The sequence below is a fragment of the Heloderma suspectum genome, chromosome 1 (genome assembly GCF_057233095.1).
Source record: "Heloderma suspectum isolate Gila_16-S chromosome 1, 16-S_ref, whole genome shotgun sequence".
Classification (NCBI taxonomy): Eukaryota; Metazoa; Chordata; class Lepidosauria; order Squamata; family Helodermatidae; genus Heloderma; species Heloderma suspectum.
Window position 1 is genome coordinate 32,030,501 of NC_139458.1, and position 11,315 is coordinate 32,041,815.

At 48.6% G+C, this 11,315-nt stretch overlaps 1 protein-coding gene across 1 annotated transcript; it reads left to right on the forward strand.

The window, feature by feature from the left end:
- Positions 1-1,158: 1,158 nt before the first annotated feature.
- On the forward strand, positions 1,159-7,191 carry GSC (goosecoid homeobox). Its single transcript, XM_084826815.1, has 3 exons — positions 1,159-1,790; positions 4,265-4,524; positions 6,814-7,191. The coding sequence occupies exons 1-3, from the start codon at positions 1,430-1,432 to the stop codon at positions 6,964-6,966; spliced, it is 774 nt and encodes a 257-aa protein (XP_084682941.1). The 5' UTR covers positions 1,159-1,429; the 3' UTR covers positions 6,967-7,191.
- Positions 7,192-11,315: the final 4,124 nt, after the last annotated feature.

Genomic DNA, 11,315 nt, shown 5'->3' on the forward strand with positions numbered 1-11,315 from the left:
TGTGTCTGCAAGTATACAATTTCATTCCACCAGCAGGATCCTCTAAATTTTTGCCAGAGCCATCACCCTAAAATCAGGAAGACCAAATCTCTCACAAAATCTGAGAGCGCAACATAGATCTCAACAGTTTTGGTACACAGAAAGTTCAGTGGGGCTGGGGCAACATTCCAGATGAATATGTAGTGTATGTACAGGATCAGAAATGTCGGGGGGGGGGGGAGAATGGGAATCGAGAGGTGGCGGGGGGGGGGGGAGAGAGAGAGAGAGAGACACCAATGTACAGCATCTCCGAAGGGAATTAAGGCTGCGATACTGTACACCCCTTCCTGGGACCGTCCTTCTCCATCGTATACCAAGAGACTTACTTCCGGGTAAACACGCACAGGATCGGGCAGGGCTGGAAGTCTTTTCAGACCAAAAATGTAGATTCTAAGCCTTCTTTTGCTTCCACCCACTCACCCACTCACCCACCCCACACTTCACGTAAGAAATCAGGAATCTCATACAACCCGGCCCCAAACTCATTTCCTCGGTAGTAAAGTCGCACTGATGACTTTCCCAGCGAGCGCGCTTTCGGATCGGGACGCAAGTTTGTGGCAGAGGAAACAGAGCACATCTGTGAAGAGAAGTAGCGCGGCGGGGGGGGGGCGGTGTGGGGGTTGAGGAGACCAAGTTAGGAGGCTTTGGTGTTAACCGATTTCTCCGCAATAACATTAACCAGATTAACCGGAGCAACAATTAACGAGGGAGGGGAGTAAGCAGTGAGAGATCAATCCTAAATCGTGGCAGAGGAGGAAAGGGGAGGGGTATTCAGAGAGAGAGAAGGAAAGAGAAAGAAAGTGATCCCACTAATGGAAAGGATTACGCTAATTTCGTTAATTCTTAATACACAGGGATCCGTGTCTCTGTCTCTCCTCCTCCGGACGCGCCCACCAGCCCCACCTCCTCCGCCCCCGCCATCTCCATTGAGACACACACACACACACACAGAGAGAGAGAGAGAGAGAGAGAAGGAGCGAAATCTGGTTTTATTTGTGCTCTGATACATAACCGGGAACTAAATCCAGGATGACGTCGCCCGGGTATAAAAAAGGAAAGAGGTTGGGGCGGATTAGAGACTCCACGCAGTTGAGAGCGGAGGAGGAAACTGACCAGAGTGGAAGAAGGAGGAGGAGCGGCAGAAAACTAGAGAGGAGGGGGAGAAACGCGCCAAGTTACGAAGAAGGACCTTGCTTTCCCTCTCTGAAAAAGTGACTGCCCGCGGGCAGGCTCCCCCCGCCCGCCCGCCCGGCTCTCGGAGGGTCAGGAAAGCGCTTTCCCTTTCGCCCCGCCGCGCCGCTGCCCCCTCGTCGTCGGCCCCCCCTCCTCCTGCAGCCCGGAGGCCGGAGGGGAGTTCGCGCTTCCGCGCCCTGCCGCCCAGCGCCGGGGGATGCCTGCTGGCATGTTCAGCATCGACAACATCTTGGCGGCCAGGCCCCGCTGCAAGGAGTCGGTGCTGCTCCAGCCGCCGCCGCCGCCGCAGAACGCGGCGCCCCTGGTCTTCTCGGCCGGCCTGCAAGGCGGCGACTCGCTCTACGCCGCGGCCGGCGGCGGCGGCGACTACGGCGGATATTACGCGCGGGCCGTGGCGCCGGCGTCCAACCTGCCCGCCCTCGGGGGATCCCGGCTGGGAGGCTACAGCAACTATTACTACGGGCAGCTGCACGTCCAGGCGTCCGCCGTGGGCCCGGCCTGCTGCGGGGCGATGCAGCCCTTGGGCGCCCAGCAGTGCTCCTGCGTCCCAGCAGCAGGTAAGGGCGAAAAGGCGCCTCTCCGACTTCCCGGGGCACTTTCCACCCGTGGGGGGAAGAGAAGTAAGTCTGCGTGTGTGTGTGTGAGAGAGAGAGAGCGAGAGAGCGAGCGAGAGAGAGAGAGGGAGCGCGCGCGCAAAGCCCCTCCGGTATTTCATTCGCTTTCTCCCCCCCCACCCCCCTTCAACCCTTGCACTTGGTTAATTCTTGTGAGACTAGCGAAATGCCATTCATTATGATGGGCGGGATGAGGGACTGCGTTGGTTTTGCTGCAACAGATTCAGGACCACTGCCTCACCGGGGAAGGAGAAGGGGGGGGGATCCTTTGGAATGAATGGGGCTTCAGTCAGTCATGGCTAACTTAATTCCCATTCATCTCGATGGATCTACTCCAAGGGCTGACGTTAGACAGAACCCCTTATCTCTATCCCCGCTCCAGGAATGCATAGCAGCTCATGTGGGAGAAAGTTCCAAGGATGCGTGAGGAGTGGGAGCTAAATCTACTCCCTCCTCGTTGGTGACTGTATCCTTCTCGAATCAAGATTCAAGACTGTCTCTATCAAGCGTCGCGCGGTCTTGGATTCTGTACTTTGGTCGGAGTGTGATGGAATGTTGGGATGGTGGACGGGAGGTTGAGAATTGGCGATTCCATCGCGCTGACTAGAAGTGACGTTCCATTTTGGAACCAATATATGATTTGTAATCGAAATCCGTTTATGCCGACAACTGGAGTGAGTGGAGGTTTCTGAAATGGAGAGTTTCCTGGAATTCTTTAACTCTCCATCCTCGAAAACATAAGGTTGTATTCCATGTTAGTCCTACTTAGAGTAGACCCATTAAAATGAATGGGACATAAGTCAGACTAACATTGGATACAACCCATACCCTTTTTGACACCCGCGTATTTGGAATTAGCACATCAAACGCATTTACTTGGAACATTATTGGGAACTGAATCTACACATAGCAGTTTTACCGTTATCGTACTGCAATGATAACTGCTGGTGCCCATTGCTGTCATGTGCACTAATAGTTATCATTCCAGCATGATAACGGTAAAACTGCTATGTGTAGATTCAGTCCTAGATTAACTCTGGAATGAGACAATGTTCCAAACGCGTATTTATCTGGCAGTAAATCCTATGACAATAAGGGGGCTTACTTCTGAGTAAGGAGGTAGTGCAAATGTGTTTCGGATTGGGGTTCAGGGTAATGAGGTGGTGGTCCCCCTTGCCTTAATTCGGTTTTTAAGTTTCCAGACCTAACCAGGCGCTCCTTTGGAACTCCAGTAATTTCGATGAATTAAATGGAATTTACTTCCAAGGAAATATGTTTGAGATCGGGATATCAATCTTCCACTCCCAATCAAATAAACCGGCCTGGCAGATGTGCAACTGATCGACACCCAGTCAAACGGGGTGGGACTCAGTCTGGGACTGGGGAATGAAGCCGATTAAAAACTGCCATCATCCTAAACATATTTAGGTAGGATTAAGTGTCACTCAATTTAGCGGGACTTGTTTCTACGTAAACTTGACGTAGTGGGTTATACTCACTCGGCTGAAGGCTATTTAATAGTCTTCCATTAATACTCAGATTTCGTTTATTTGCCTTCGTTTATTTCTAGCGACCTTTCTTCCAAGTATATGTATACAGCAGGTCACAGATGAATTTGGGTTTTAATCCTGTTCAGTTTAATGGCGCTTTAGATCGATTTGGCAGTAAAAATCCCCATACTTCAAAATTATCTATAGGACTGTTTTAAAGGCTTTTTAGGCTTTCGCTCCGGGACCGGGGCTGCTTTCCTAAAATAATTGGGATTTATTATTTCGGAGCTCAGTGCCTTGGAGTTTAGTTTCTGAACCCCTTAAACAGCCATAACCGAAACTTATTTACTCTGCATCCCAGGATACTAAAAGTATGAAATAAGGCCCCGTGCGTTCCATTTACGCCTTAGTAGTAAGAATGCTCCAGATGTACTAAAGTCAAGCAAACACAAGCAAAGTTTCATTTAATTCACTGGGATCTATTTTCATGTCTGTGCCTGGGATTTGGGGGCAGGTGGAAATCAGCTGAAATCTAGAGCAAGTAAATGAGATTTGCGTAAATTGCCGCCCAGAGCATCAGTATCGCCTTTCCACCCTGTCTATAATTTCCACCGAAGTGAATGGGCATGTTCCTTTGGTTCGTGTTTAGAACAGGGGAGCCAACAGTTCCCCATTAGAAACCCCCGAAGTTCCAAATCCAAACAGACGATCGCGAAGTCTCTCGCCCACCACATCCCTTTTTGCAACCCACTCGCGGTTTTGGAGGGGGCTTCAGGTTTGGTCTTTTGCTTCTGATCGAGAACTCGCTACTCCTGGATGTTTGTGGGCAATATACTATTTTCATACTCCTCTTTTTCTCATGGGCTCGAATACTCTTGAGAGTGTCGCCTCCTTTTGCACCCACCCACCCTATCTGTTTCTGTCCAGGGTACGAAGGTACGGGATCAGTCCTGATGACCCCGGTGCCCCATCAAATACTGCCGTATATGAATGTGGGAACCCTGTCCCGGACCGAGCTGCAGTTACTGAACCAGCTCCATTGCCGGAGGAAAAGGAGGCACCGGACCATCTTCACGGACGAACAGCTGGAAGCTCTGGAAAACCTCTTCCAGGAAACCAAATACCCAGACGTGGGGACGCGGGAGCAGCTGGCCAGGAGGGTACATTTACGGGAGGAGAAAGTGGAGGTAATGCGACGTCTCTTCTACGCTGCACTGAAGAATGAGAAACGAACGTGAGATGTCCGGTGGTTCGTGGAAGCTGCTGCTATTTCTAAGTCTGCCTTCCGCAAATGAGGTGCCCTGCAGATGTTTTGGACTACAAGTCCCAGCATTCCTGACCATTGGCCATGCTGGCCTGGCCTGGTGGGAGTTGGAGTCTAAAACATCTGGAGGGCACCAGGGGTAAAACCCCAAGTCCTATTTAGAGTAGACCCATTAAAGTGAATAGGACTTAAGTTAGTCATGACTAACTTTAGTTGCATTTATTCCAATGGTTCTACTCTAAGTAGGGTTTATGTTGGATTTTACCCCAGGGTTGGGAACGGCTGTTCTAAATTATACTATCCAAGGGCTGGAGTGAGGAGGCGGCGGCGGGGGGGGGGGGGGCGGTGAGAAGAAGCAGTCAGTAGGTTTCAGGGGGAGGAAGAAAACCTAGGTCGTGAGCAGACTGCAGGTGTTTCTGTATTTTGTACAGTGCCTGGAAGTTCTTGGTACATGATTAAGAGTGCAATCCTATGAATGTTTGGGTGGGAAAAAAGTCCTACAACTGCTACCATCTCCCAGACAGATGCTGTCTGGGAATTACTGGGAGTTGTAGGCTCCCCCGTCTAAACATGGATAGGATTTCACCCGAATAGTAGTAGTAGTGGCAACCACCGGACCTGTAGTGGTTGCTCAGAAAACTACTTACCAGTCCTCTGCTCGCTCCTAAGTGAGTGCAATAGGTTTAAATGGAGTGTGATTCTAAGCACGTGTGTTAAGGAGCACAACTTCAGTTGATAAGGATTCAGCTGTGGTGGTTTAGCACTTCATTGGATTGCCGCTTCAATCGCAGGGCTTCTCAACTGGATCAGGGTTTGCTTCCAGGTCTATGATTCTGACTGCAACCTTGTAAACTTGGGATTGAGCCCCATTGCACTGACTAGGAGTTACTTCTGAGTAGACAGGCATAGGATTGCGCTGCTCAATCATTAGAGGTGTTTAATCCTAATTTCTGCACAGCTCCACAGACGAGAGGCATATACTTGCAAGTGAGTAGAATGGAATTTATTACAACTTATTCCTTGGGAAATACGATAGAATTCTGCACCTTGCTCCAACACCCCCTAAGTTCAGGTTTAAGAGGAACTGAATTCAGCTGTTAACACTTTGGGATTTCAACTGGGCCAAATTTTTCCCTTGCGGGTCACACTGCAGTCCGCTTTGAGCTCTTGTTCAATTGCTGGGACAAAGGCAGCCAAACTCACTTTAGGGTGTCATCCTATCCATGTTTCAACTGAAAAAAGCCCCACAACTGCCAGCATTCCCTAGGCAGCGATGCTTTTTTTTCTGTCCAAACATGCATAGGATCGCGTCTTGAAATGCTCGTAACTACACTCGCTCCTTAACGTTTGCTTAGCGCCCGACGACGTGCTGTCCTGGGGAGAAAACAGGAGCAGGGATGCCTGCCAGGCCGCCACACGCCCTGGGTAGTGCAAACAAGGTCCGTGGAACTGAGGCATCCTTTGGCCAGGACAAAAAGGGCTGAGCTGGGCAGATTTCCGCCGCAGCTCCAGCGCAAACTGTCCCCGTTTCCCAGAGACTCGCTTCTCAGGCTTTAGGATGGGATGGAGTTGTCTCCCCCCTGAGCAAGGTTTCTACTTTTCCAGACTTTAAGCTTTTGGGGGAGTAGTAGAAGCCCTGACAAATTTGGATTTTGCACAGCGTCCTGAACACCTAGTCCCCTCCCCCGGCGCGCAGCGAATGTGTGGGCGCGGCAGCACTTAATTCGAATCAAGTGTTGAGAACCGTCCACATCTTTACACCCCAATCCTGCAATGTTGACCTGAGAACAGCCCCGGCGCTTCTGTGCGGTGTAAACACTTCCCCTATCTGCGTGGAAAAAACTGCAGGAGCCGCCGAAGCCCAGGGGGATCCGTTCGCCCAGAGCGGGGAGGCAACTTGAGCCCGGGATGAGAGGCGAGCCTGTTCACACGTGCGCGAATGCTTCTCCTGATTGCTGTGTACTCGCAGTTGCACGAATGCACCAACTCCATTGGGTGAGTGGGTGGGAGAGAGCCTTCCGTTTGAGGTGGTGGCATCGAATGATAGGACTGGGAAGTTCTGTCTGGTGTTAGATCCGCGGTGGCTCATTCACACGCACACAAAGGCACCGCTCCGTGTTGTGGCAGGCAGGCGATGACTACTCTGCATGCAGTGCGATGCTGTGGTTGCGAGACCCCGCTCACCCCATACCTTCATTTACTTGAATGGCAGGTTTGGTTCAAGAACCGCCGGGCTAAATGGAGGAGACAAAAGAGGTCCTCTTCGGAGGAGTCGGAGAATGCCCAGAAATGGAACAAAGCTTCCAAAACGTCCCCAGATAAAAGACAAGAAGACAGCAAAAGCGATTTGGACTCCGACAGCTGATACCCTTTTCCAAGGGACGCCTGCCTGCTAGCTTTTGCTGGCGGCGTGGACTATTGGTCTGTTCGACTTGCGCCGAGAAGATGCTTAAAATTCTTGCACAGACTCTGCCTCTGCGGGAGGGAGGAAGGAAGGAAGGAAGGACTGTATCTATATGTATATAATGTACATGACCCTGGGAGTGATCCCTTTTAAATAAAATTGGGTTGCGGAGGTGTTGCACGGGTGGATGCTGGTCACGCTTGTTTTATTTATTTATTTTATTTAAAACATTTGTATCCCGCTCTATATCATTAAGATCTCAGGGCGGGCTACAGATAATTTGGGTGTTAGTGACTCATCGATTCCAACGAGACAACTCAAAAGAAAATGTGTGTGCGTGTGCGCGCGCGCTTGCCAGCACTTCTTGTCTAGACTAGGGGCCCGCACAACTTTTTTTTAAACTCCTATATACACTTACCTGGGCGTAATCCCCATTCAATTCAGTGGGGCTCACTTCTGAGTAGCTTGGTGGTGTAAGCTTCTTTTTGGCAAGTTAGGTAAAAGCAGGGCGCGAACGGGGAGAATGTAGAACTATGGATTCAAATTGTGCTACTCTTGATCGTTGATCGCTACCCTCGCTCTGGAAAAAGGATACGAAATTTCTCCAGGGAGAAAAACAGTAAAGCTGCGATTCTGTGCATGTTTACTTGGGAGTAAGGCCCTTTGAATTGGGTGGGATTTACACCTGAGGAAAGATACGATCCGGTTGTAGGTCTCTCTTTTTGGAGGTGGGAGTGCTATCAATGCTTTTCTATACTACGGTCCTAAAAAATAAGCTCAACAGTTACCGGAGGGATTGCCCCCAGGTCATCGTCCATAGGATTGCAGCCGTATAGCAATTATCCAGGCTCACAGAGGACTTTAATTATAGACAAACCACGATCAAGTAACTTACCTTCATTCAAAACCGATATGCTTTTATTGTGTCCAGGGCAAAATGCTTCACCTGAACGGACGTGGGGTTCAGGTAGCAAAGCCTGATGCGAACTTGCCTAGTTCGCTTTTAAGAATCATTAGGAAGTTGCAAAACTCCGAAACTGATTTTCCCTCACTCCACCCCCCCCCCCCGCGCCCAGTAAAAGCACCCCGCCCTTCCCTGCGTAGGTTTAGTCGATTGTAATGGGACTTATTTCAAGAAAGTATGCGTGGGATCTCAGACTTAAAAAGAGGGTAAAACAGCAACGCAAAAGGGGATAAAGTCATTTCAGAGAAACTTGAGATGATGGGAAAACAAAATTTTAATCTTAAAACTATTCGTTGCTGTTTTTTAAGCCTAATATATGCTGTTTTGCAATCTCTAATGGCTGCTCCTTTGGATGGTTTACTTTCGAAGACCACTGAAAGTTTACGGCACTTTTGAAAAGTTGCACTTGGCTGAACAGCTTAATACCCCTAGTAAAAGGGAAGTACGGAGGACAGAGGTTGCTGACATTTAGTCCATAGGGAGGAATTGTTGAGCAATCTTTACGAGGAAACGGCATTATCTCCCGATTTCCTCAGTTTATAATATTGGAAAAATCTATATTTTGCTCCGGAATCCGAGGATGGATCAAGGTGCTCTGAGGGGCTGTGTAATTATTAGACAGCAGTACAGATCAACCATGTCCATTGAACATAACATTTGCTTGTCATATTTAGTTATATTTTTACATACCTACCATCACCTTGCATAGGTGTGATTAGAAGAGCAATAAATTATTTCCCCGCTCCTTCAGTGCAAAATCCTGGTTGCAATCAGAGTGAACAGCGATCGGGTGGTAATTTCTCTGAATTAATCCGAAGTAAGTGTGTGATTTTGTCTGAACGTTTTGCACCAGGAAGGGAGGTTTGGTGTTTAGTCCTTAGGTTTGAGGAAAGTTCGCTGGAAAGTTTATTATGCTGAGCACAGAGACTCAAGCTTACGGCTACAATCCTCTATCCGCTTCCCTGGGAATAAGCCTAACTGAAACCAAAGTGACTTACTTCTGAGTAGGCATGTATTATGATTGTGCTATAAATGGATCAGTGGCGTTACATAGTGTCGCATGCACACTGTGCATGTGCACAAAAACACACCCGTTCCCTTCCCCAGAGCACTGAGGATCTGCTGCTACTGACTGTACTTTCCTGCGGAGGAGGCTCTATATTTGGTCCGAATGGGGCAGTGACCCTCTGCCTCTCTCCTGCCCACTTGTGGCAGAGAAATCCCCCTCTTCATAACAAGGTAGATGTGCTCCAGTGCACGGCATGCAGCTGCCGATTGCCATGCATGGTCCGCTGCTGCTCTCAGTAGAATATCGAGTACCTGTCCTCTGCCCCACCAGCCCCAGTGTGCACCAGCCGGCACTGTGTTCTCTGTGAAGGGCCAAATTGGGACCAAAAAAAATATATATATATATATATATCCCTTTTTAATCTTTCCTTTGACCTGGACACCTCAGTTGATTTGTCCACCCTAAAGTCATTTGAGGCCTACAATCCTATACTCGCTTACCCTGGAGTCAGCCCCATTGAACCGGATGGGACATCCTTCTGAGGATTCTGCTAGAGAACTAATGTGTGGTTGATTCTGCTTACCTGTGTCTTGGGGGAAGGACGAAGTTTACACCTAATTCCCCCCAAACACAAGCCTGACTTGAAAGTCCCATTGATCATTGCTGAAGCCCCCTTCTGCCTCCCGCCCCCTTGTTGAACGTGCTTAGGATCAGGGGGGGTCTAGGTGGCTGTCCCAGATGCCTCCTCCCACACGACCGACCATAGTTCAAATGAACAGAGGAGAGGAGCACAGAATGGCACAGCCAGCCTCTGGTCCATCCTCATGGGCCAGGCTGGGGAGAGAGGTAGGCGGACAGGGTAATAATTATTATTATTATTGTTATTGTTATTGTTATTATTTATGTATTTATTTATTCATTCATTCATTTCATTTCTATACTGCCCAATAGCCGAAGCTCTCTGGGCGGTTCACAAAAATTAATTTTTTTTTGTACCCTCAACTGGTTGGGTTGGCGTTATAATACTCCAGTTAGCAACATCCCAGGGAGAGTGCACTTGATCCTGTGTTGTTAACATGGATACAAGTGTGAGGGAAAATATATATAAAGACACCAACATGCTTGACAAAAGGGAAAACTTCTGGATCGACCAACTCAGAATTCTTAATCGAAATAGCCTTAATCTGGAGAACAATTCATAAGAATTATACCAGGTATACTTCTGTTTTTTCTTCTAGGGGACTTTCATCTCCAGGCATTCCAAACTGCCACTCCTGGTACCCATTTAACAGCACAGCTACTGATGAAGGCGGAAGGCAAGACATTTAGCCCCATACATTTACACACACACACACACACACACACACACACAGTTGTTAGTTTTTCTCTTTCATCTATCTCTGTGTGTGTGTGTGTGTGTGTGTGTGTACACACACGTGTATACACCCCCACCCCATACCCACACCCAGGGCCTTCCTCTGTGAGGAAAAAATGGAGAGGATCATGTAAGCTGCCTTAGGTTCCTTGCAAGAGGGAAAAAAGGCAGGATTTAAATGTAATAAAAATAAATAAATAAATGCCACACTGGAGGCATTCAAGATTAAGCTGGACAGCCATCCGTCAGGGATGCTTTGACTTGGATTCCTGCACTGAGCAGGGGGTTGGACTTGATGGTCTTATAGGCCCCTTCCAACCCTACTATTCTGTGATTCTATGAAAGAAATGTAATAAAATAAAACACTGTATGGATTTTGCACTTCAACATTTAACCTTGCACCAGTCTTCTTCAACCTGCTGCCAATGCCTTTGTTGCTCATCCCTGCCTTGTGGCAAGCCAGGGCAGTGAATGATCCTGTCCTCCCCTAATCCATTTGACATCCCCAATAAAGAAGTTATCTCTGAGTAATGGAACATGGGAAGCTGCCTTTATACTGAGTGAGACCCTTGATCCATCTAGCCCAGTATTGTCCACGCTGACAGAGGCAGCAATGGCTCTCCAGGGTTTCAGGCAGGATTCTTTTCCAGCTCTACCTGGAGAAGCCAGGATCGAAACTGGGACATTGTGCATGTAAAGCAGGGGCTCTACCACTGAGCTATGGCTCCATGTCAGGCCATATGTGATTAGTGCTTGGGAATGGTCCTCTTAAATCATGCTGTTTACCCAATACCCACAGTTTGGGAAGAACTTCATTCTAAAAAGGTTCCAATCAAATTGGATGAGTTGGGAAATGGCCCTTCACTGTCCTTATGTCAAATCCATTGCTTTTTATTGTAGTCTAGTTATTCCTCCTCCTCCTGTCCTTGAAAAGTGTTTCCCTAAGATTCACACCTCCAAAA